The 25,095-nt window shown below is 39.3% G+C and overlaps 1 protein-coding gene across 1 annotated transcript; it reads right to left on the bottom strand.

Annotated features, from left to right (window-relative positions):
• Positions 1-1,845: 1,845 nt before the first annotated feature.
• LOC131628287 (probable cyclic nucleotide-gated ion channel 20, chloroplastic) lies at positions 1,846-19,623 on the bottom strand. The gene is made up of 13 exons (XM_058899138.1): positions 19,432-19,623; positions 18,309-18,815; positions 17,881-18,072; positions 17,667-17,765; positions 17,187-17,324; positions 16,679-16,927; positions 16,074-16,319; positions 4,451-4,596; positions 3,975-4,052; positions 3,731-3,860; positions 3,201-3,453; positions 2,684-2,846; positions 1,846-2,561 (listed from the first exon to the last, which is right to left on the bottom strand). Exons 2-13 carry the CDS (start codon positions 18,798-18,800, stop codon positions 2,462-2,464), a joined length of 2,286 nt encoding a protein of 761 aa, XP_058755121.1. The 5' UTR covers positions 18,801-18,815; positions 19,432-19,623; the 3' UTR covers positions 1,846-2,461.
• Between the last annotated feature and the right edge of the window lie 5,472 nt (positions 19,624-25,095).

Below are 25,095 nucleotides of genomic sequence, written 5' to 3'. Positions count from 1 at the left end.
TAGAACATAAAAATATGCTAATTATACTTAATGTACTAAATAAACACAATGCACAACCCCAAACGTTAAAATGTTTTTATGAAAATAGTTGAATAATAAAATATTTTCATTGATGTACAGGAATTACATTACAAATGGACAATTAAAAATGTTTTTAAGAAAATAGTTGAATAATAAAATATTTTCTTTGATGTACATGGATTACATTACAAAGATGGACAATTAAAACTTGTATAGTATTATTAGGTTGTTAATTCTATAAATTTCATGTAAATTCTTGAAAAAAAATAACTAGCAGCTTCATTTTCTTTGTCATAAATAAATTTGGTAAGTTTAGGAATGATTTTCGCATGGATTTTAGTTTCAAAGGCAAAACAATGTGAATCAGTATTGCCTTCAAAACTTGAACAAGAATCAAAAGAAAATCTTAAAATTCATATGTACAAGCCGTGGTCCGTGGAACAGGATGCGAAGGGTGAGCGGGGTGAGCTGCGGCAGGTAGGCTGGCTTAAAATCTCAACCTTATCCGTCATTTTTTGACGAGTATGCAGGCCGGTCCGATAGATCATGGTCCGTTTTTCCATCCTAGGCTTAACTAGCATTAACCACATCTGCCTCATTATTTTACAATATTTAGGATCAGATCAGATCATAATGTTCACTATAATTTAAGGCTATATCGCTTACCAATACTATCATGTACCTCTTAATCCCAATTCTCAAAATTTTAATTTCTTTTATGCTAGCCAGAATTATTTCATGTTTGGTTTGACATTGAAAGGCTCCCAAAAGTATGTTGCCCATAAGAAACTATAAATTACAAACATATATTTGGATTATATTTGCTACTATAAAGCAAATTATGCTAACATAACATTATTAGTTTTTGTAACTATTGATCAAATCACTATAAATGAATAAAACAAATAAATAAACTAAGAAGAAAAAAAGAAGAGCAGAACTAAGCGAGAGGCCAGAGGACTTGAAAAAGAATCGAGTTGATCAATCTCCATCAATAAAGAAGAATTTTTTTAGATCACTTTTGGCCAGTAGGGTGTTTAAGCATCCGAAATTTGCCTGAGTTATAAGACATAGCTCGCTAAAAACGGATGTAAATACATGCTATGTTAGCACCTTTTTAAATAAAAAATCGGTGTAAATATGTTTCAATAAAATTCGGGTGTAAATAATTTTTCAAAAGGTCAAGAGCACCAACGGTACCAATGCTCCAGGATAATAAGAGAGGGAGACGTCACATCTCAACCGTAATTCTTCAGGTGTTAGGTTAATGGGTCATCTCTATTATAAATCCAACACTCCACTCATTCATAGGCAATGTGGGACTTTAACCACTCACACTTGCACTCAACATTCTCCCCCACAAGTGAGTTCCCACATCCTATAACAGGATCTACGTCAGATCCAGCTCCCGCTCCTCCACCAAGCCGAACCACGGCTCTAATACCACTATTGGAGACTCCGGGAGAGTTGAGAGCACCAACGAGACCAATGCTCCAGGATCACAAGAGAGGAAGACACCACATCTCAACCTAAACAGTGTTATCAGCTTGGTGGAGGAGCGGGATCCGGTGTAAAAAATTTTAAACTTATTGTCTAAAGGTGTAAAATACTGTCATGGAGTTAATTTGGAAATCGAAATTTGAAACTGTGTTTTTCTCATTGTAATAAACACACGGAAGATACGCAGGAAAGATTACTCCAAAGGTTGGAATTCAAACATTTTTCATGATAAAAATGAGTGTCTTTCATCTTCCGTACTGAAGTGATTTTGTAGCATAGACACGTTAGGATTGTAAAATTTAGACTATAGGAATGATATTTTGTTTAAGAATTTCTATAGATATGTGAATATCATTTATTTATTTGAGACATGAGAATGACAGTCTAATAGAGACAGAAGTGTAGTAGCCAACATCTTGTGACCACTTTAAATACCAGATAGTATAACCTTTCCATATTCTAATACTAAATACTATAATCTTCCATGCTTATTAACTGCAATCTTCTTCCTTGAAAGATAATGAAAAAGTAGAATGAAAATTAAAAAAATAAGTTACTGCAGAGTTTTGGGCATCCTTTTTCTTACCAAGCATGCCCTCACCCTCAATACTTCTAGTTTTCGGAAGTGTACTTTGATAAAACAAATTATCCAGCAAAGTCATGTACTCATATGTATCTCTATGTAACTTTGTAAGGCTATAACAGCTGTTTGTAATTCTTAAAATTCAGATTATTTTTTCATTCCTTAAATCAAAATCTTCTTGGATATATTTATCATGATGAGTTTAAGGATTTATTTATATATACAACAAATTCATCACATGGCACCTACTTCATAACTTTCTATCAACATATACCACTATTCTATTCCAAGGATTCAAATTAATGCAGTGAATCAAACAAAAGAGTACAGCGAGCTTCTGAGTTCTATGTTTGATAATCAATGTGTGGTATTAGCTCGACTTAGACGCTTTTTCCTGTATCTCCATGCCACCTGAATTCTGTTTGCTGCAAGCGATCTCCAATAAGGCGATTCATACCTAACATAACACAGTCATCAAATCTTTATGTCAGAGTCATGGTTTTGATAATGGATATTCTTCAAGATTCATGAAAGTTCATGCAGTTGAATCATAAATGTGTTAAGATATGAATGAATGACCTTATGACTCCTTGAACACGAGGACTCCGCAAGAATCTTGCAAAAAGAGTTGTGACTTCTTCAATGTCTTTAGAGCGGAGTGAAAATGCCTCAACATTAGTCAAGCATCTTACCGTTCTGTCACTAGTCAACCCTTGTCCGTGAAACTTTACTTTTTTACCTTCTGCAATTTAAACCGTGTTAGAAATCACACGACGAAGATTCATCTCAAGAGTAAAATAAGCATAAGATCTACAGAGACCCCTGATCGAGTTCTTCTGTGGATTTCCGAGAAAAATTCCTTAGAATCCATATTAATAGATAAAAGATAAAGTGAAAATTATTACATTTTGCTCTTTATATAGAGCTTAAGAGAAGATTAAAAAACTAAGCTAACTGAACTCTCCCTAACCTCTTTAGTTCTAATAAAGTAAATCACAATGAAACAAGCAGTTTCTCATTTTTTATTTATTAAGGCTGCGTCGCCGATTACGGCAACTTTTGAGGCAAGTTATCATTATATCAAGTATAGTGTTACCTTTGCTTTCAGAAGATTGTTCAAGATACCATCTTAAAAGTTCTTCACCGCAAGCATCCCCTTCGGTTAACGGAACCGGAATTCCATCTTCTCCAATGCTCTCCAATTTTCCACGCACAATAAACACCATCTTCTGCACTAGACCGCCCTGACTTAAAATTTTACTTCCTTTGATGTAGGTCGTTTGTACTAGTCGCTCACGAATGGCATCCAAGATAGGCTCATCCTCATCCATCAGGGAAAAAATACGAACCTGTAAAAAGAGCATCAAGACTTGTTTAATATAATTGGTTTTGATGTGTCATTGTTTTTAGTTTCAAGATCACTATGCATAAGTTTTGGCATCAAAAACATTTCCGCATTCAATTTAGATTGGATTCCAGCAAGGGATTAGTAGACAAATAGGGAAAGGATAATTTCATTTAAAACATCATATGCGAGGTTTTGAAATTCACGTAACATCTAAATGCAATAAACAAAATCCACTTAAAGAATAATCACGAACTTCTTTTAAATGTTTGAACGCATACTTTGTTGACAAATTTGAAGAGATGACGCCGTATGTCTGTCACGAGATCTTCTGGCAAATTCTCCAAAACCATTTTCTCAGGAACACCTCTTGTTGCAGCCCAACTATACCGTTCAGCCTGTCGAACTCTCCTGCATGTCAGATATAAAATCTATTATTTGTACATTATGCTAGATCCGTTATTTGATGGATGCGTTTTTGACAATGTTGGTGTGATTAGTTAAAAGGATGAGAACTTTCCATACCTTTTGAGATCTTCCGGCAAGCGGCGATGACTCATCCATTGCTCAACATCACGGCCTCTAAGTTGCATTTCCAACCTCCTGTAAGCAAGATGAAATAAAATATATTGAGTTTGTCACAATCCTAAGGAAGAAACACATAAGAATATCAATAACAAAGTTCTATTAAACTTGCATCTTTAGATGAATTTAAACTAGCCATCGTGAACTAAGAAAATTCCAAACACAGAATTATAATACTATAGTATTTGAAGACTTTTTCTAGTCTTACATAAGTATCACATTCCAAAATAATCATAATATAAATCACATAGTAGGTAAGATCAAACATAAGAGGTGTGCTGGTGTCATGAGTTACACAGTATCCTTCTACATTGTTTTTAGATATTCAAATGAAAAAACTTTAAACAAAAATTGGTTTACAAGCATGATTGTTGCCAACAATTAACGTGAACATAAAGTAAGAAAAAAAGTTCTACCTCCGTCCAAGTGCTTGAAGAAAGTTCTGGATGTTTCCAATGAGAAGAGCAAAAAGCAAGAGTCCCAATCCAATGATGGACATTGTAAAGAGGACTTCCCACACAAAATAGCTTGGGGTTTGATTACCCGCCAGAGTACTGATTTGCTGTATTAAAGATCACAGAAAAATAATTGGTAGGTCGTATTAAACCATGCATGTGCCTTTTAGTGTTGGTTCAAATTAGCCTTTGACGTTAGAGATCACTTGACCGTGATTTTCAAAATTCAACCCTTGTCTTCCTCATTCTTCTAAGTGAATGTTAAAATGGTATGAATGTGACTTTGAAATAAAACTTATTATGAAAATAAAAAAGGTGTCATATATAGTTGTCCACTAAACATTATTAACTACTAATTTAAACATCATTAAACATGATTTACATATGTCTAAATAAACAATGATATCCACTGCATGCATATAGTTTTCAAATATACATGATATCTATTAACCATAATTTGTTTTCAAATATACACCTCAAAATTGTGGTTAGTAACATTCAAAGATATGGTTAAAGTGCTTAGTTACATCTATTAATCACCTACTGATCGTACCTGATCAGAAGAGTCGTCAAGGCCTGCTCGGATGCTGGGTCTTCGTGAAGTGAGAGGGGGGGTGTACCTGCAAGGTACTCCAATGCCAAAGTAAGTTGACGAGCAAAGGAGCGCAAGTACTAGCTAAGAGTGAGTAAGAATTGAATACCTGACCCTCTAATCAAAGAGGGTATATATAGCCCCCAGCGCTGGGCCATGATCTCGCTATTGGGTTGGATCCCCAAGCCCAACTAGGAGACTGCCAGGTTTCCTGAGCGGAAATATCGGAGGTGCGTGTATGCCCTCTGTCCTGGTTAACCGCTCCGAAGTTCCAGGGAGACGCGGTCTTTCAAGTGCCACGTGGAATCCGAGTTGTTCGGAGGGTTGAATATGAAGGAGCCCTGCGTGGAGCAGAGTCCTCGGCAACGAAGGTGTTTGCGGGGTCGTTAGTGCCGAGCATGTCGGGTGCCATATGCTCCGGAGATATAGGGCAGCCGAGCATGTCTAAGGTGGGCATCCTAGGTGCGTAGGAGGGTCGTAGAGGAACGTGGGCCTCTGAGGTTTATTGGGCCGAATATCATATTGGGCCTAACCTTGGCCCAGTCCAGAACAGGAGCCCCCCAAGTCGGAGTTTTCTGGTCAAGAAGCTGTGACTTTACCTTATGCTCGGGCCGGGGATCCTCGGGAGATGCTCGATGAGATGGCTCCTCGTCAACCAGATGTGCTCGGAGGAACAGCCTGTGGAGGGGCGAAACGTCGCGCGTGGGCGACACGCGCTGACGTGGCATAGGTAATGATGGCCTAGGGTCTAGGAGGCGGCGCTTGTCAGGAGAGGTGACGCTTCGCCTTCCGAGCCCTTTCCCTATAAAAGGGGGCGAATCCTCTCATTTGGAAGTTTCCCTCTCTTTGTTTACCTGCTCGGCATCAGACAGGCGCTCCTCGGAAGATACTCTTCCAGATTATTCAACATACTATTCGTCTGCCGAGAAGCTCATCCGGTCATCGTCATCATGTCTTCAAGTAAGTTCGCTTCTCTCTTCGTTGCTTTATTCATTTCCTTAGGGTTTGTGCGCTTTGTCCCCGTGGTCGTCGTCGCAAACGTAGGCTGGATCCGATGAGAGGTCGTTGCTTCCTCCCTGGGTTATCCAGGCGATGCCCGGGGGTTAGCGTGGGTCGGTGGACCAGATGACGTTGGCGTTGGACCGTTGTGCCTGTTTAGATACGATTTTTCGTTGTCGTGTCACGTCATTTCGCAAGTCCCCGGCTGACGGGCGTCTTTCCTCGATGGGGGTTTAGCCGGGGGCTCCGCCGCTCCTGCTCTACCCTTTCGCTTGCATTGCGGTGGAAGGGTGGATTTGATGAACTGTCGAATTCACTTTCTCCCTTCTGCGTGCAGGTGGATCTGATTCGAGCGCTGGCTCGGAGTCCAGCTCGGGATCTGACTCGTCGTGGAGTAGCGAGTCGGACGACTCGACGGCCACAAGCTCCGATGTTGAGATCATCGAGGATCAAAATGCGCCCTCTCTGGTCGACGATGACCATGTTGATTCTCCTGGCCCGGACGCCGAGGGAGGGGTTTCCCCAATGCCCTTGTTTAGCTACGAATGCACGGTTGCGCTCGACTGGATAGCCGATGAAGCCTTAACGGTCGCTTCTCGGTACACCGAGTCTTTAGACGGGGCCTTTACAGAAGTCGAGATCTTGGGGGAAGGTGAAGCACCGAATTACCAAGTGGGTCGCCCGTCTCAAGATGAGCGTATATGCTCTCGGTTCAACGGGGATGGTTTTGCAATGTACGAGTATGTGTTCAAGGAGCTCGGCTTCCGATAACCCTTCTCCGACTTTCAGAAATCGATGATGGCGTTTCTGGGTTTGGCGCCGTCCCAATTACATCCGAATGCCTTTGCTTTTATGCGAGCATTCGAGATCGTCTGTAACTACTTGGGGATTGGCGCGACGACCGCATTATTCGGCCGGTGTTTTCGTGTCCAAAGGCAGACGGCAGACGGGCGATACAGCTGGGTCTCGTTCAGAAATGCCGAGCGGAAACTCTTCGGGATGTACACTGACTCAGTAAAAGGCTTCAAGGACCGGTACTTTGTCGTCCGTCCGCTCAGCCCGACGGCTTACTACGATGTGTCGGATTCCGTGGTCCTTCGTGACGCCGACGGGGAGATAGTGAGGGGTGAGGACGGGCAGATAGCAAGGGAGTTCTGCACGAGATTCCCGTTTTTCTAGTGGAAAGGTCACTTCTCATCTCCCCCGAAACATTACGTTTGGGAGGATGGGGATCTGGACGAGCAGGACACAGAGTCATATTCGGTCCTCTGCAAATACGTAGATAGCTTCACTATGTCACAGTGGGTGACGAAGAATGGGAGTCCTGTGTTGGACGAGAATGGTGTGCCGGTTGTGGAGCAGCGGCCTATTAACACCAAGGCTTTGTTGTCTTGTCGGACCCCCGAGGAGACCCGGTCGTTGTTAGGTCGGGTCCGTTCGCCCTGCTTTTCCTCTTCTGTCCTGTGTTTTTGCTAACTCCTTTTATTTTTTCCTTGCAGATGCCATGCCGGAGAAGGAGGACACGGTCCTGAAGATGGCTCTGGATGCAAAGAGGAATCAGAAGAAGAAGAATCGGGGAACTGGTGCTGCAGAGAACTCGGCCTCAGCAGGTTCTACTCGGATGAAGGAGGACGAGAGGGCTTCCAAGAGATCTCGTTCTACCGAGGGGGGACGCCATGAGCCGTCGAGCCTAGGTCCCGAGCGTGGCTTTGTATTACCTCCTTGCTACAGGGATGGAGGTTATTTTGAGAAGTTCCCCCTGGTTACCTCTCCGGATGAAGCTCGTCGGATCGGGGAGATGGACCCTCCGTCCCTTCAAAAACAGCTGGCGTGCGACAGTGCCGCCGTGATGAGGGTTTTGGGGATGACCCAGATGTTAGCTAATGGTGGCTCGGGCTCGACCGAGGCCCTGAAGGAGGCGGAGGCGGCAAAGAAGACTGCCGAGGACAGGGTGAAGACCCTGGAGACTGATCGCAAGGAGTTGAAGAGAAAGATCGATGCGGTTCTCAAGCAGAAGGACGGGGAGATTGCGGCGGAGAAGAAAAAGCTTGCCGACCTTCAGCTTGAGTGGGCTCCCTCGGCTGACGAGTCGCCAGACGTGGCTGCTTTGCAGTCTAGGGCGGAGTTCGTGGAGAGGATAGATAGCCTGAAAATAAGCCTTGCTGACATGGCCGAAGTCGGCTTCGAGCGTGCAGTTCGTCAGCTGAAACTTCTAAACCCTGGCCTGAAGGAGGATAATATTGGGCTTTCTTCGAAGATTGTGGACGGCGTGTTAGTGCCCGAGTCTCCTGGGAGTGAAGAGTAGATAGTGTGTCCTCGGGCCTGCGTGCCTGTCTTCTTCGGCCTGCGCGCCATTTTATATTTTGTTGGGTAATGCCCGGATTACTTTGGGGGCCTGCGTGCCCGGCATTTTGATTGTAACTTTTGGACATCGTCGACCACGTTGGTCGGCAATTTTAATGTTTTATAATTTTGCTTGCTTATATCTGTTTATCTGCACCTTCAGTGTTATCGTTGTATGCTCGTGTTTTGATAACTTTCCTGTTGTGCTCGTATGACGAGGTATTTCCTCCATACTTAGAATATTTTTCGATTGTTTTAGGTAACTGATGACTAATGCTCGGATACGCCGGAGAGTTACTTATATACTTGTGATATTATCGGTTTTGTGGACTATGCTCGGCCTAGATTGATTGCCCGGGCGTGTTGAGTACGGCCCGGGTGCGCAGAGCAGGTGTGCGCTGTTAGCGAGTACGAGTCCATGATCATGGCCAAGTCCTCGCGGCGTGAACGGTCCCATCGCGAGCTGGGGTTCTGCCATGCAGGTACTTCCACGGAGGGTCTAGGTGTAGAGTCTTCCGTGTGGTCGGTTCTCCCATTTTGTGGTAGTATCCGACCGTTGCTGTCGTGGAGTTCTCGCGTTCGTACCTACGACGCGGGTCCATACCCGGTTAGCACCCGTGTTGGATACAGGCGTTCGGGGGTATTAGGTCGGGTCTAACTGTAGTAACGTCTGAGTTTTTCAGCGTTCCAGGGCCGAGCAAGTTTTACTCCGAGGAGATCCTCGAGGTAGTAGGCGCCGTTCTCTGTTTTATCGTAAACTCGGTACGGGCCTTCCCAGTTTGGGGCTAGTTTGCCGTCGCGCGAATCCTTCATATTTCTGCGGAGCACTAGGGCGCCGACTTCGAATTCGCGCTTGATAACTTTGGTGTTGTAGCGGAGAGCTATTTGTTGTTTTAATTTTGCTTCTCGGAGGGAAGATCCTGTGCGGATCTCCTCGACCATGTCGAGCTCCTCTCTCATAGCCTCGTCGTTGAGCTCCTCTTCGAGGGGTGACTCGGTGCGCCGAGAAGGTTCTCGGATTTCCACGGGGATCACGGCTTCGGTACCGTAGGTTAGCCTAAACGGAGTTTCGCCCGTGCTCGAGTGGGGGGTTGTCCTATACGCCCAAAGTACACTATGTAGTTCTTCGAACCAAGCTTTTTTGGCTTCGCCGAGTCTTCTCTTTAGTCCTCGGAGGATGACTCGGTTGGCTGCCTCGGCTTGCCCGTTCGTCCGAGGGTGCTCGACTGAGGTGAAGTGTTGCTTCGTGCCGAGCTTGGCCACAAACTCTTGGAATTTTTTGTCAGTGAACTGGGTGCCATTGTCGGTGATTATGGCCTGAGGAACCCCGAACCGGGCGAGTATGTTTCGTTTGTAGAAACGGAGCACGTTTTGAGACGTGATCTTGGCGAGCGGCTCGGCTTCTATCCATTTCGTGAAGTAATCGACGGCTACCACGAGATATTTATTTTGGTACGAGCCGACCGGGAATGGTCCGAGGAGGTCCATTCCCCAGGTGGAAAAAGGCCAAGGTGATGATAGAGATTTAACTTCGTTGGGGGGAGCCAAGTGCATGTCGGCATGACGCTGGCATTTGTCGCATTTACGGACATGTTCTTTGGCGTCTTGTTGCATGGTCGGCCAATAGTAGCCGGCCCTGAGGGCCTTCCTCGCTAGTGATCGGCCGCCGAGGTGTTGACCGTTGATCCCTTCGTGAAGCTCTTGGAGTATTTCGAGCGCTTGGGAGGCGTCGACACATTTAAGGAGAGGAATGGAGAAGCCTCGTCGGTATAATTTGTTTTCGATGATAGTGTACAAGCAGGCTCGCCTTTTAATGGCTGAAGCTTCCTTTGGGTCGGCGGGAAGTTCGTCTTTCGTGAGGAAGTTGTATACCGGGGTCATCCAGCAGTGGTCGTCCCCGATAGCGAATACTTGTGGAGTTTGGGCGCCTTTGTCTATGCTCGGCTTGGACAGGATTTCCTGGATCACCGACTTGTTTCCACCCTTTTTCCTTGTGCTCGCGAGTTTGGATAATATGTCGGCGCGTGAGTTATATTCCCGGGGAATATGCTCGACCTCCGCTTTGGCGAATCTTTTCATTTTTTCTTTGACGAGCATGAGGTATTCGGCTAGTGTGTCGTTTTTGGCTTGGTAATCGCCGCTGACTTGGGATGCGACGAGCTGGGAGTCAGTATAGATCATGACTTCGCGAGCACCTACGTCCTCGGCGAGGCGTAGGCCTGCCAGGAGAGCCTCGTATTCGGCCTGGTTGTTTGACGTGGTGAAAGATAAGACCAGGGATACTTCGATGACGAGCCCCTCGTCGTTTTCTAGGATTATTCCGGCTCCGCTTCCCGAGTTGCTCGAGGCTCCATCTACGTAGATGGTCCATTTGTTTTCGGCGGGAGCCGGGCAGCTAGAAATTGAGGTCATCTCGGCAATGAAATCGGCGAGCGCCTGAGCTTTAAGCGCCTTTCTTCCCTCGTATTGGATATCGAATTCGGATAGCTCGAGGGACCATCTTAGCATCCTCCCGGCCATGTCTGGTCGGCTGAGGAGTTGCTTGATGGGTTGGTCTGTCCGGACGACAATGGTATGGGCGAGGAAATAGTATCTCAGCCTCCTGGCGGCCGTTATTAGGGCCAACGCGACTTTCTCTATCTGCTGATATCGCACCTCGGGCCCTTGTAGGGCTTTGCTCGTGAAGTATACGGGCTTCTGTCCGTCTTCCGTTTCTCGGATTAAGGCCGCGCTGGCCGCCTCGTTTGAGACAGCCAGGTAGAGATATAGGATCTCGTTGCCATCTGGTCGGGAGAGGACGGGCGGTTTGGAAAGTACCTGTTTGAGATGAGATAATGCCCGTTTGCACTCCTCGGACCATTCGAAGGTCGCTTCTTTCCGAAGCAACTTAAAAAAGGGGAGGGCATGCTGGGCGGATTTTGCGACGAAGCGGGATAGTGCTGTGAGCATTCCGTTTAGTACTTTGATAGATTTTTTATTGTTAGGGGTAGGAAGTTCCGAGAATGCTTGGCATTTATCCGGGTTGGCTTCTATTCCTCGCTCGATTAGGTAGAATCCGAGGAACTTGCCCGCCCGTACTCCGAAGATGCACTTCTCTGGGTTAAAACGCATCTTGCAGGATCTGGCCTGCTCGAACACCCGTTCAAGATGTGCCGTGTGGTCGGCATCTTCTCGAGATTTGACGATCATGTCGTCCATGTATACCTCGAGGGTGTCGCCGATCTCTCCTCGGAAAACCTTGTTCATCATCCGTTGGTATGTGGCTCCGGCGTTCTTGAGTCCGAAGGGCATTACGTTGTAGTAATAATTGCCCGACTCGGTCATGAACGCCGTACACTGCTTGTCGCATCTCGCCATGGGGATTTGATTGTATCCTGAATAAGCATCCATAAACGACAATAATTTATAGCCGGCCGAGTTGTCGACCAGCCTATCAATATTAGGTAATGGGTATGCATCTTTGGGGCATGCCCGGTTAACATCAGTATAATCAACACACATTCTCCATTTTCCATTAGATTTTTTGACTAGTACAACGTTTGAGAGCCAAGTTGAATACTTGGCCTCGGAAATAAAATTTGCCTCTAGGAGGTCTTTTACAGCTTTCTCGGCAGCCTCCGCTTTCTCGGGAGACTGCCGACGCCTACGTTGAACTACTGCTTTTGCGGTCGGGTTGATGGAAAGCGTGTGGCAGGCGACCTCAGGGTCGAGTCCGGGCATCTCTGCAGCGCTCCAGGCGAACAAGTCGGCGTTGTTCCTCAGGCAAGCTATGAGCTGCTTCCTCGGTGTATCCGGGATGTTCTTGCCGATCTTCACAGCCTTGTCGGGGTTGTCACCCAGAGGAATGAGCTCGAAATCCCCGTCTGGAATGGGCCGGATAGGGTGAGTTGTCTTCGGCTGTGGCTCTTCGCCGTTCTTTAGTTCTTCTTCTGTGAACCGAGCGTCGAGGTCGACTGAGCTGACGTCTGTGGTCGTTTGCCGATCTTCAGGAGGGGATTTATCTTCAGCTCTTGGTTTTTTGTTGGAGCTGGAGGGTGGGGCGATTAGCTCCAGTCCCTTTACTGATGCGTCGAATATCCTCCTAGCAGCTTCGATGTCGGCATTGACAGTGACTACTCGTCCCCTCTTTGTATAGAACTTCATCTTCAGATGAACGGTTGAGGGAACGGCAGTGAGTTCGGCCAAAGTGGGGCGCCCGATGATGCAGTTGTAGAGGGTCTTGCAGTTTATCACCAAGAACCGTGTCTTGACTTGCCTGGAAGCTTCCCCCTCCCCGAAGGAGACGAGTAGTTCGACGTAACCCCACGGCTTTGTGGTTGTTCCGTTGAATCCTTGGAGGTCGGATCCCACGTAAGGAGTGAGATGTGAGTCGTCCAGCTGTAGGGTTTGGAAGAGGTGGGAGTACATGATGTCGACCGAGCTTCCCTCGTCGACCAGGACTCGTCGGACGTCGAAGTTCGCCATCCTCGCTCGCACGAGCAGTGGGATTGTGGCGTTCGGGGCGCCGCCGGGTAGCTCCTCCAAGTAGAAAGTAATCGGTTCTGACCTCCCTTTGAACCTCCTCAGGGTCGGGGTCAGGTCCGTGGTGGCGCTGATCAACTCGTCGAACTTCCTTTTCACGGAGCCGATTGTGAGGGAGTCAGGGTCCCCGCCGTTGGATATCAGCATTGCTGTCGGGAACCCTTCCCAGACGCTGAGGGCAGATGTCACTCCGACCGAGGGTATGAAGTCTTCTGGTCGGGTGACGGATAACGCCACCTGCAGCGGCCTGGCATTCGGGGAGTTGCCCTTGTCGGAGCTCCGACGGTCATTCCTTCTGGGAGGGTCTCCTCTCTTTGTGTACTTAGAAAGGTGACCCTCTTTGATCAGTGTCTCGATGGCGTCCTTCAGGTGTATGCACTCATCCGTCAGGTGCCCGTGGCTCTTGTGATACTTGCAGTATTTGGACTTGTCGGTCCCCGGCCGGGAGGGATTCGGCTTCGGGGGCCTGATGTTGGAGTTTCTGAATTCGGCGTTTATGCACTCGGCCAGGATCTTCTCCCGCGAAACTTTCAAGGGGGTATAGTCGTTGAAGCGCCCTGCTGGCCCTCTGCGCTCCTTTGTGTCGCGGGACCTGTCGTCCCTCTTTCTCTCGTTTGCTCGGGGCGCGGCGGATGAGTCTTGGCTCGAGCTCCGAGTAACGCCATTTCCCCTTGATGCTTTGACTGCGGCCGCTTCGCCCTCCTCGAAGGAGATGAAAGCCTGCGCCCTTTTCAAGATGGCGTTCATAGATCGCATTTTTTCGATCTTTATCGCTTTCCTGAATTCGCTGCCGGGGAGGAGCCCTCGCTCGAGGAGATACCTTTTCATGTAGTCGGTCGTCTCCACTTGGACGGCCTCCTTGTTGAATCTGTCGAGGTAGTCTCGGAGAGGCTCGTTGGTCCCTTGGACTACAGCTTCGAGGTTTGCCTCTGATTTCGGTTGACGGCGGGAAGCAGTGAAGTGACTCAGAAAGAGTTCCTTGAGCTCGGCCCAAGACGTGATGGAGTTAGGAGGGAGATTCCTGTACCAGGTCATTGCCCCTTTCCGGAGCGTGGTCGGGAAGATCCGACATTTGATGGAGCCGTGGACGACGTGATACTCCATGACGGCCTCCAGGTTCCTGATGTGATCGTCGGGATCTGTAGTCCCGTCGTATGCATCCAAAGTCGGGGGTTTTTCCATTCCTCGGGGAAGGCGGGCCCTTCTAATGCTTTCGGATAAGGGGCTGCGGAATTCCTCCTCGTCGCTGACACTCGGAGAGATCGAGCGTGTGTTACGCCGGGCGGGTTCCTCCTTGCGAGGTTTCCTCCCTTTCCTGGCGAGCCTTCTTTCCTCTCTGTCGGGAGAAGGGCTCTCCTCCTCTGCGGGCTCAGGCCTCCGATTTTTCCTGCTCTTTCGCAGAGGGGAGCGAGAGTAGGACCTCTGGCGGCGGGATCTTTTCGGTGGAGATCGAGAGGAGGATGGTGAGCGTCGGCGAGTCCTCCTAGGCGGGGAGCGCGAAGAGGAGGAACGCGATCGACGGTGCCTCCGCGGGGGAGAGCGGTGACGATGCCTCTTCTCCAGTTTTTCAATCCGTTCGCCCTGGAGTCGGATGAGGCGGTTGGTCCGCTGCAGCTCTTTGAGGATGACGAGGGTTGAGGGGTCGGTTTCCCCACGGGCATCTGTAGCATCCCGAGTTTGCCGATGGTGAGTTCTCGGTCTCTCAAGGGAACGGGTGGAGGAGGAGGCAGTCTGCCCGTCCCTGTGGTCAGTCTCGTGTTGGACGCGAGTCAGCGGTTGTTCAGGCTGGGTTGGGATCAACTCGGCGTTCCGATCGTTCCGAGCTGTTTCCTCTCCGTTGTTCTGAGGTTGGAGCTGCTCGACCTCGTCATTCTGAGCCTGCTCGACGTGCTGAGGCGGTGGTCTTCTGATGGATTGGGGGGTCTCATGACCTGACCTCCCATTCCCTTCAGCAGAGCGCCGTCGTCCTCCCCGTCGATGCAGAACCGAGTTGGATTCCTCGATCATTTTCGTGAGACGGAAAGGATCGGGGGTCGGGACGAGGACGGTGTTGTTGTTGTTGCCGGCCATGACGATCGAAGGATGGATTAGCTTTGATCTTTGTTTTTTTTTTTTTAAAGAAGGGGGAGCTTGTTTCCCACAGACGGCGCCACTGATCGTACCTGATCAGAAGAGTCGTCAAGGCCTGCTCGGATGCTGGGTCTTCGTGAAGTGAGAGGGGGGTGTACCTGCAAGGTACTCCAATGCCAAAGTAAGTTGACGAGCAAAGGAGCGCAAGTACTAGCTAAGAGTGAGTAAGAATTGAATACCTGACCCTCTAATCAAAGAGGGTATATATAGCCCCCAGCGCTGGGCCATGATCTCGCTATTGGGTTGGATCCCCAAGTCCAACTAGGAGACTGCCAGGTTTCCTGAGCGGAAATATCGGAGGTGCGTGTATGCCCTCTGTCCTGGTTAACCGCTCCGAAGTTCCAGGGAGACGCGGTCTTTCAAGTGCCACGTGGAATCCGAGTTGTTCGGAGGGTTGAATATGAAGGAACCCTGCGTGGAGCAGAGTCCTCGGCAACGAAGGTGTTTGCGGGGTCGTTAGTGCCGAGCATGTCGGGTGCCATATGCTCCGGGGATATAGGGCAGCCGAGCATGTCTAAGGTGGGCATCCTAGGTGCGTAGGAGGGTCGTAGAGGAACGTGGGCCTCTGAGGTTTATTGGGCCGAAAATCATATTAGGCCTAACCTTGGCCCAGTCCAGAACACCTACTAAACATAATCAACCATATATTTGAATTGCATTAAGCATCCAAATTGTTTTTGGATTTTGTTGTTCCATTCCATTTTGTATCAAAATAACACGGCTCTTACTTTTAAAACCTTATTTTTTCTATCATCAACTATAATTGGTTACGAGACATCAATTTTAACTTTTGCACAAAAGTTTTCATAGCAAATTACAGCGTTTATCTTCATCGTTTTTTTATTAAGCTATTTAATTAAGAAGATATGTTATTAAGTCGTTTATCTTTAATGAAGGAACATTTTATTAAGCCCATTTGAATCTTCACACATCAATATTGTAGGACAAAATATATATAATTACAACTAAGAGAAGAAAATAAAAGAACAAAATGCATACCTGGAATCCCCAAAACAGTGCATACACATATTTGTTGATCACCCTGGTTTCTATTGTAAGTGGTACAGCACTGGCATAAATTCCATAAGGAAATGCATCAGATGAGGAATTCAAACAAGCTTTGGCACCCGTATCATTAGACCATTTAGTTGATAAACTCTCCGCCTTAGAATTACAATCAATCAAATCCATGCATCCAGATAGCTTAGCAAGATGGCAGGCATCTCGCAAACATTGGTTAACCCTCTGGAAGAAGAGAGATAATTAGATAAGTTGTTTTTATTTATAAGCTCAAAGCAACATATGCATGTATAAATTGTTTCTATAGGCTCTTCCAAATATTCTGAGAATTGATATATTTATATATAAACTAAATAAGTCTATCCAAACAGATCTTAGGTAAAATTATAAATTATAAGCATTCAAGTGAATCGATAAATATTTGTTCTGTTTTTTTTCCTTTCATTATGCAAAGATACAAGGTTGTATTTTTTTTTTTTCCTTTTTCCATGCAAGGTGAGAATTTAAAGCAAAGCATGAATTTTATCTGAGGAAGAAAATTTATATTTTCTAAAAATGAATCTTCAAATGTCATTTTAACTCACCTGTAGACCAAAGAGGTACCAGCATGACCCAACAACATGGCCTGATAGCATAAAAATGAGAAGATTTAAAATGAAATTTGCCCATGCAGACTCAAAGATGAATCCGGTTGGAGACTGGCCAATTAGCAGAGGCAGAAATCTGAACAATCGGGGAATATATTGTACAAGAATCGCTAGACGTAGAAGATTTTTAAAATAATTTGCTCCTGATGACCCCAAGGAATCTGGTAGGATAAACAATATCATTACCTGCGAGTATTTCACATCAGGTATTATGACAAAGATTTTGATGAGTTAATCACAAAACCAATGTCTTTTCACAGGTTAAAATCTCTTTTCTTCCTTGTCATATGCATCATATGCATGTTTTCAAGAACATTTTGAAGTCCACATACTATTTATTAAGAAATCGACCCAAAACTGAGGTAATTTGCACAAAAAGTAACTGAATGTAATCACATGTGTCAGAGGAATTCAAGAGTATGGATACAAGGGAATATATATATACCTGAGGAAGAGGTGATACAACAAATAAGTCGAAGAAAAAATAACCCTTAAAGTAATGAAGAGCGATTTTCGTCGGATGGTCAATTAAATCTCCAGCACCAACCACCCTAGACTCGGGAGAAACATAAGCCAACCTAAACTGCAAAGAAGCAACTTAGTAGAGTTATTTAATCTTATCATGGAAACACATTAAACTAGACATAGACTTACAACCATGTTTAAGATTTAGGACAAGTGTCCTTTTTTTCTTCATATAAAGTAAAGGGAGACTCATGAAAATTATAAGATGTTTATTAGAGATATTTATATTTAAATGGTCTATCATTAGATATATACGATTCTCAAAAGACAAAGTCAACCTCTCCGTACACAAAAAATAAAAACCTTTGATTGTTATTATTTTTGAAATAATATAGCACTATTCTAAGAATAGATCGATTAGCACAAATTAAATCCGAAAAGATGATTACAGAGAAATTACTTGGAGAAGAATGTTCAATAAATACACCAGATCAGTTATGCTTCTAAGTACAACGAGTGTTGTTGCCATTGTCCAGTTGATCTTAATACATTTAGTTTCCTACAGAAAATGAATGAAAAAAGGTGAAGTTTCTAATTTTTTTGAAGCAAGGGAAAAGAGTAGAGTAAATGATATTGGAAGATACTATAATTAAACCAAAGGAAAATAATCATACCTCGCTCACATAGATTAAGAAGAAAAATAACGGATCAACAAAAATTGCAACCAAGCAAAATATGGCCAAAAATTTGTTCCATTGTTGTACAACTTTAGTGTGAGGGTTCATAACTCCAGGAATGCATGAAAAGCAGAAAGAAAAAAGTTTTCTTCCAAAACCTTTGGCATCGCCATAAAGACTATTGTGGAACTGCAAATATTCAAAACAAGAACAAATTTTTGATTGGTCATGGGAAAGTAACAGCAAGCATGAACTATATATATAAAAGTTATTAGCTACATAGGAAACACATAAATTCAATGAAATATAACTATATTTTTAAAAGATGAAAAAACCATCCTCGCAGAAATCTAGAAGTCAATGTTTTCTTTAAATTTACAAAGAAATAATAATCTAATAGTCTATTATTTTAGGAAGAAAGATACCTTAGGATCAAATATAGTGGAAGCTCGTGGTTTTCTTTTCTGAGCAACTTTGAAGTAAGTAGGGCAAGTAGTACAATAAGGATCATTACACATTCCGAGTTGTCCAGACCTCACTAAATGTTCATTTTTTCTGTCGTATTTATTATTCCAATGATTTTCATCATTGTCATCAAACTTCTCTGTTTTGTTCTCTCCTACTCTGTTTCCCGCCACTACTATACTATTCTGAAAAGGATTACCAGTTGCAGGAGTAGGATATAGTGGTCCACTCATTTGGCTGACCGGAGTTTTCCTTGCAGAACGAAGCGGACCAGTATGTCCAACAAGATATGGTTGTCTCTCATATGGATCCGACGCAGCCATAGAAATAGAGATTGAAGCACTTCGTGTCCTTGATATGTTCCTTCGTAAATTAGACTCCACAGGTTCATCAGATCGTTGTGCACGTGATTCTAACAGAATCGGAACTTCGTCTTTATCAAATCGATTCATGTTTCTTTTATTATTCTGAAAACAGAAAAACATCACTATCTTAGTCTAATAACCATCAAGCAATTCTAAAAATATTCTAATTCAGCTCAAAACTTCAAAAGGGAAAATATAAATCAGTACATAAACAAGTCGTTTCACTTTCGAACAATCATTAGCCAGACTTAACTTACCGACCAACCAACCCGAGTGTTTAGAACAAAAGAAAATTGAAAGACAAAAACTGTATGTATGCTAGTGACAAAGCCAAATGGAACTCAATGCATCATAAGAAATATCTTTGTTCTTATATGGCCGGCACCAAATCTAGAATGATGTATTTGACTTATCTTAAGCCTTTTCATGCCATAGAATTTGATTCTGCCTCTACATGCACCGGTGCATCTATTCAAACTTCAAAATTAACCGGTAATTAAGATTTTATTTAACTATTGCATTAAGAAAATAAAATTGGAAAAATTAGTATTTTTAATTGTAATCAGTTAGTTTTTTTTGCAATAGACATCAATATGACAGAACAAGACAAAACAGCGTAAGTAACAAAAACCTACAGAATAACTATCCATCAAATGATCAAAATAAGAAAAAAAAATTAACAAGAGAAAGCAAACCCAGAAAGTGTAAAGAGTAAAACCTGATTGATGAGAGCTTGAACGTGAAAACCCCAAAAGCTATTTTGCAGTGATTCAGCTTAAGTAAGCATTTTTGGGAAATTGGTGATTATGGGTAGAAGGAGATGGAGTCAAAATAGGCCCTATTTAATCCGGTCGAAGTGTGAGTGAGTCAGTCTCTGTTGTGAATGTGAAGACTTTGATAGAGTCAATTTTTATGTAAGAGAAACAGCTTAAGTCGTTGGCGCGTGAATGTCACTGTGAACAACTGCGCTTTGTTATTGCGACAAACATTTGTTATTAGCATTCAGCCACACATATGTTAACAACATAGTACTTTTTTGTAATAATATATACTAATATTTTATAATAATGTACTTTATATGTAAGTAATGTTTTTTTACAAGAATATATGTTTTTTTTTTAAATATATATATCAATGGACATCTCCTTCCTTCCAGCAGATCAGAAGTTTCTGAGTTGGTTGTTAGATGACTATTAAAATTCTCATTTATTATCTTATGAATCGTATCTGAATTTTCAACTATATAATTCAAGAATCACTGAATTTACACATGTGAATATTTATTTTATTATATACAATTTATATATTTATTATTGTAATTGACTTATGGGTATATCTTCTTTAAAAGGTAAGAAAAGTATACTAAACAATTATTTGATTTTTAAAATTAATATAATAACTTTATACTTAAAATACTAATGTTTTCGCTTGTTCTATAAAAACTCTATGATATCCTATTATGTTTCAATATTTAGAGTTTTAAGGTTTACAGTATTTATAGAATAAATTCGAATATGTTTTTTTTCTTTTATAATTTTAGATTTTTTTTTATTTTTATAAATTGAGATATTTTTGTACGCGCATTTATATACACTAGTTTCTTTAGTCATGTAGGATTATACAAACGATCAAATTTTCCTTCAAAAGATAACATCCATCAAATTCAATTTTTTTAATTAAATTGAAAAATTAAGTTGATAATCCAAATTATTTCATTCAAATAATCTTGGGTTATGTTATTTGGGGCCGATTCAGCTGATAACACTTCATTATTATTATTATTATTATTATTATTATGAAAAATAAAAATAATAAACCTTACTATTATATTTTAATTTATTAAAACTAATATATTAGATTGATTTCTCCTTCAATAGTCTTTTTATTTATAATTTATATAATCTCTCAAAACTAATTCACCTTATATTTAAAGAAACAAAATATTTAATTTGTTGTCTTTTGAAAATAGTGATAATCGATTGAAATAATTTTATAAAAAATATATTTTATTTAATAATAAATATCATGACAAATATTTTCATAATATCCAAACATCAAAAATAATTATGTGTTAATACAAAAAATATTACTGCTAATATAATTTAATTATATTTTATAAATAACAATGAATATAATTATATATGAATAAAAATAATAATATAAGCATAGTAATCTAGGTATATTTAATCTAGTTTATATATTAATTCTAAAATAAAGAAAATACTATTTATAAAACACCTTTCTTTCAGTTATTATTATTTTCAAAATGAATGATTAATAAAATTAAATATAATTATTTTAGTAATTTTTATGAAAAATATATAGATTGATTTCTTTTTCTAAAGTCTTATTTATATAATTTTTACCAAAAATTAATTTATGATATATTTTAAATAACAAAATATTAGATTTGTTATCTTTTAAAATAAGGACAATAGATTGAAAAATATTTAGCTTTTGTAAAAGAAAATTAATATAACTATACAATTATCATAAATGTTAATATTTAATTAAATTATTTGATTCCTTTTGAAAATAATGATAATTGAAATAAAAGTTTTATAATAGTATTGTCTTTCAATAATTTATATAAAATTATACTAATGATAATAGTTCATATATATAATATTAATACTGTGTGATTTAATATGTTAATATTTTTATTTGGGTATAATTATATTATTTTTATTTTCAAAATACAAAAAAAAAACGAATATCTTTATAATTATATTACAAATGATTTTTTTTATATATTAATTTTTCAATTTTGATAGTATAATAATACTTATTTATAGATTAATTATTAAAAAATGTATCATCTATAAAATTATTTTTAACTGGTTTTTATTATTTTAAAAAAATAATAAATCAAGTAATTTGTTTCTTAAAATAGAATGTGAGCTAATTTTATTAAAGATATAAATTACAAATATAGATGAATCAATCTAATCTATTACTTTAAATGAATTGAAATTTAATTCATTTGGATCATATTAACACTTTTTAAGATTTTCTTATAAAAAAAAACTATATAAATTAACCAATTCGATTTTCAATCATTAAACTAGTAGGAAACTCGTGCTATCGCACGGGTCTGGCGGGACTTCACATTACATGTACCTAATTATGACTTAAAAAGTTCCTTTATATATATCAAACATATATATTTAACCAAAATGCAACTCAAACTTAGTCATGTTAATCCCAAAAAATTAATAGAGTGCTAATAATACATCTAAACTTAAAAAGTTTCTTTATATATATCAAACATATATATTTAACCAAAATGCAACTCAAACTTAGTCATGTTAATCCCAAAAACTTAATAGAGTGCTAATAATACATCTAAACTTTTAGCTCTTTAAATAAAACAATAAAACATATAGATGGTACAATCTTCAAATGCTATATTCTTAAATTATCTGAACCAATCAGTAACAAAGCCTGCATCATATACCTGCATAGTAAAATGCATAAAATAAGATTTATATTTATCAAAACTTTGGAAAATAAATAAATAAAGTGTGTAACATATATATATATATATATATATATATATATATATATATATATATATATATATATATATATATATATATATATAAAGAATGAGTAACATTAATATATTTATAACTTATAATCATTTATCAAATTTTAATTCATGTGTTAGGAATATCAAACATAATATAACTTATTATGTCGTTCATAAATATTCACGTAATTTCAATTATATATTAATAAGATGTACCAACTTCATATTTATAATAAAACGTACAATTATTTTTATAACTTCAATTTTATAAAACAGTAACAAAAGAAATAGTTAAAAGATAGACATTAAAATGATCAATCAATAACTGGTATCTCATAGATACGTTCACATCTACCCGTCAATTATTTTTATAACTTCAATTTTATAAAACAGTAACAAAAGAAATAGTTAAAATATATACATTAAAATGATCTGTCAATAACTGTATCTCGTAGATACTTTCACATCTACCCGTCAATTCAGATGAGTTAAGAACCCAGTTGAATCCAAATGAGTTAATTCTAAAAAAATTTAGACCTATTTAAAATATTAGCCCACTTTCCCAAATATAAAAGGTCCCGTTAAATGCTTAAAAGTTTCTACATTTAATGCATATTATTATAATATAAAAAATATGAGTTATGAGTTTAAAAATATATAATTTTAATTAAGAAATTAAACATAGTTAGAGAATAAAATTTATCAAACCTATTTGAGATATTAGCTCATTTATTCAAACCTACAATGTATGACAGCTCCCGTCAAAATGATCTGTCAATAACTGTATCTTATAGATACTTTCATATCTACCCGTCAATTCAGATGAGTTAAGAAACCCCAGTTGAATCCAAATGAGTTGATTCTAAAAAAATTTAAACATGTTTAAGATATTAGCCAATTTTCCCAAATATAAAATGTATGACAGCTCCCGTCAAATGCTAGTTTCTACACTAACATATTATTATAATATAAAAAATATAATTTATAAGTTTAAAAAAAATATAATTTTAATTAAGAAATTAAACATAGTTAGAGAATAAAATTTATTAAACCTATTTGAGATATTATCTCATTTTTTCAAACCTAAAATGTATGACATCTCCCGTCAAATGCTTAAAAATTTCTATGTTTAATGTATTATTATAATAATTAAAATTAATTATCACAATTAATATATTTTATTTTTTACATTTTTATAAAGAGCCAAAACTTATTTTTGACGTGGTGATAAAACTTTATATTATGTGTACTAATTAAATAAAATGATAATATATAATTGTAGAAATGTAAAAAGAATGACAATTTTCTATTTTTCATAATAAATTTATATATGTTTCTATCATAATTATCTCGTGTTCTTTTATCATATAAAAATATTTATAACACTTTTTAGTATAAATGATAATTTGATCATAGAAAAAACTAACATTTTTTAATAAATTAAAATTTTAATATAATTTATTATATTTTAATAGTAGTTTTAATTATAGTTAATTTATTACTAAATTTTAAAAAGAAAAACTTAAATAAAACTTTAGTAAATGACTAAAATATTTATTTTAGTAATAAAGTCTATGGACAAACATCATAAACAGATTGATTTACATAAAAAAAAAATTTAAAATTAATGATGATTGGAATTTTGCAATATTTTTTATTGGATAATACTCTTTCTAATTAAATGTAAATTTACTATCAACTTCTTTTACAATTAAACACAATAATTGGAAGATTTTAAAATTAAATTAATGTATTATTTAATTGTAAGATTTTAATTAGTAAACACAATATTTGAAAATATAAAAAATATTAAATACAATAGTTATGAAAGTGGACATATTAGACGTGATATCGTTTCATTCTTTTTATTTATTTATTTATTTTAGAGATATCTTTTCATTAATTACAATAATTCAAATTTTATAATCAAACTTGATTTTCCATATTTTTAAGGAATCTATTTATTTTTACGCAAACTTTTCGATATACCATTCATCATCATATTCATAAATTCATAACCAAAACTAAAAAAACTTAGTTCAAAATAAAAACAATCCTCAAAGAAAAAGAAAAAAAAATAGAATAATAATAATAATTTGCTTATGTTTTTATTAGAGTAATAATAATAATAATCTAACAAAGCGAAAACGGAATTGAAATATAATAATTACTAATAGAGAGTAATAACCTATTACATTATATAAGTATAAAGGAAGAATCATTACAAACTTCTCAGTATAGAAATAATGATTTATTAATGACAAACTTAATTGAAACGGTTTTTTTAGAGTATCCTGGGAATTTCAACTTTTCTTCTTGAAAAGACTATTTTGAAGCGTGTATCACTCAACTTTCCAAATTCTATTTTAAAAATTTAAAACATGATAAATTTCATCCAACTTTTCAAATTCAATTTTAAAATGTATTTTTAATAGAAATATTTTAGGTATATTTACAAAAGAACAAAATAAATTAATCAAAAATTGATTTTATAAGATTATTTTTTAGAAGAGCTTGATTCCCAACCATTTGATGATTCTATGCTTCAATGAAAGTCACCACTTGAAGCAAAATAGTCACTAAGACACAAAATATAATCTTCTGAAATTGAAAAATATGTTATAATCTGGACTGGTAAGGCGTGAGGCCCAAATGGTCATAAACAACAATAGTCATAAACAACAAAAATTCTAGGACCTTATAGAAGAAAACCAAGTCGCCATTTTTGGTCCAAGTAATAATTGAAAATAGATGAAATAAAAAATTAAATTTTATTTTTCTCTATGCAAACCATATACGATGTTCAACCTCTCTTATCTCTAAGAAATATTCATCTTTTCACATTTCCTC

The sequence above is a fragment of the Vicia villosa genome, unplaced genomic scaffold (genome assembly GCF_029867415.1).
Source record: "Vicia villosa cultivar HV-30 ecotype Madison, WI unplaced genomic scaffold, Vvil1.0 ctg.000441F_1_1, whole genome shotgun sequence".
NCBI classification, from domain to species: domain Eukaryota; kingdom Viridiplantae; phylum Streptophyta; class Magnoliopsida; order Fabales; family Fabaceae; genus Vicia; species Vicia villosa.
Note: the sequence above shows the minus strand (reverse complement) of the source record. Positions and strands in the feature narration are given on the sequence as shown.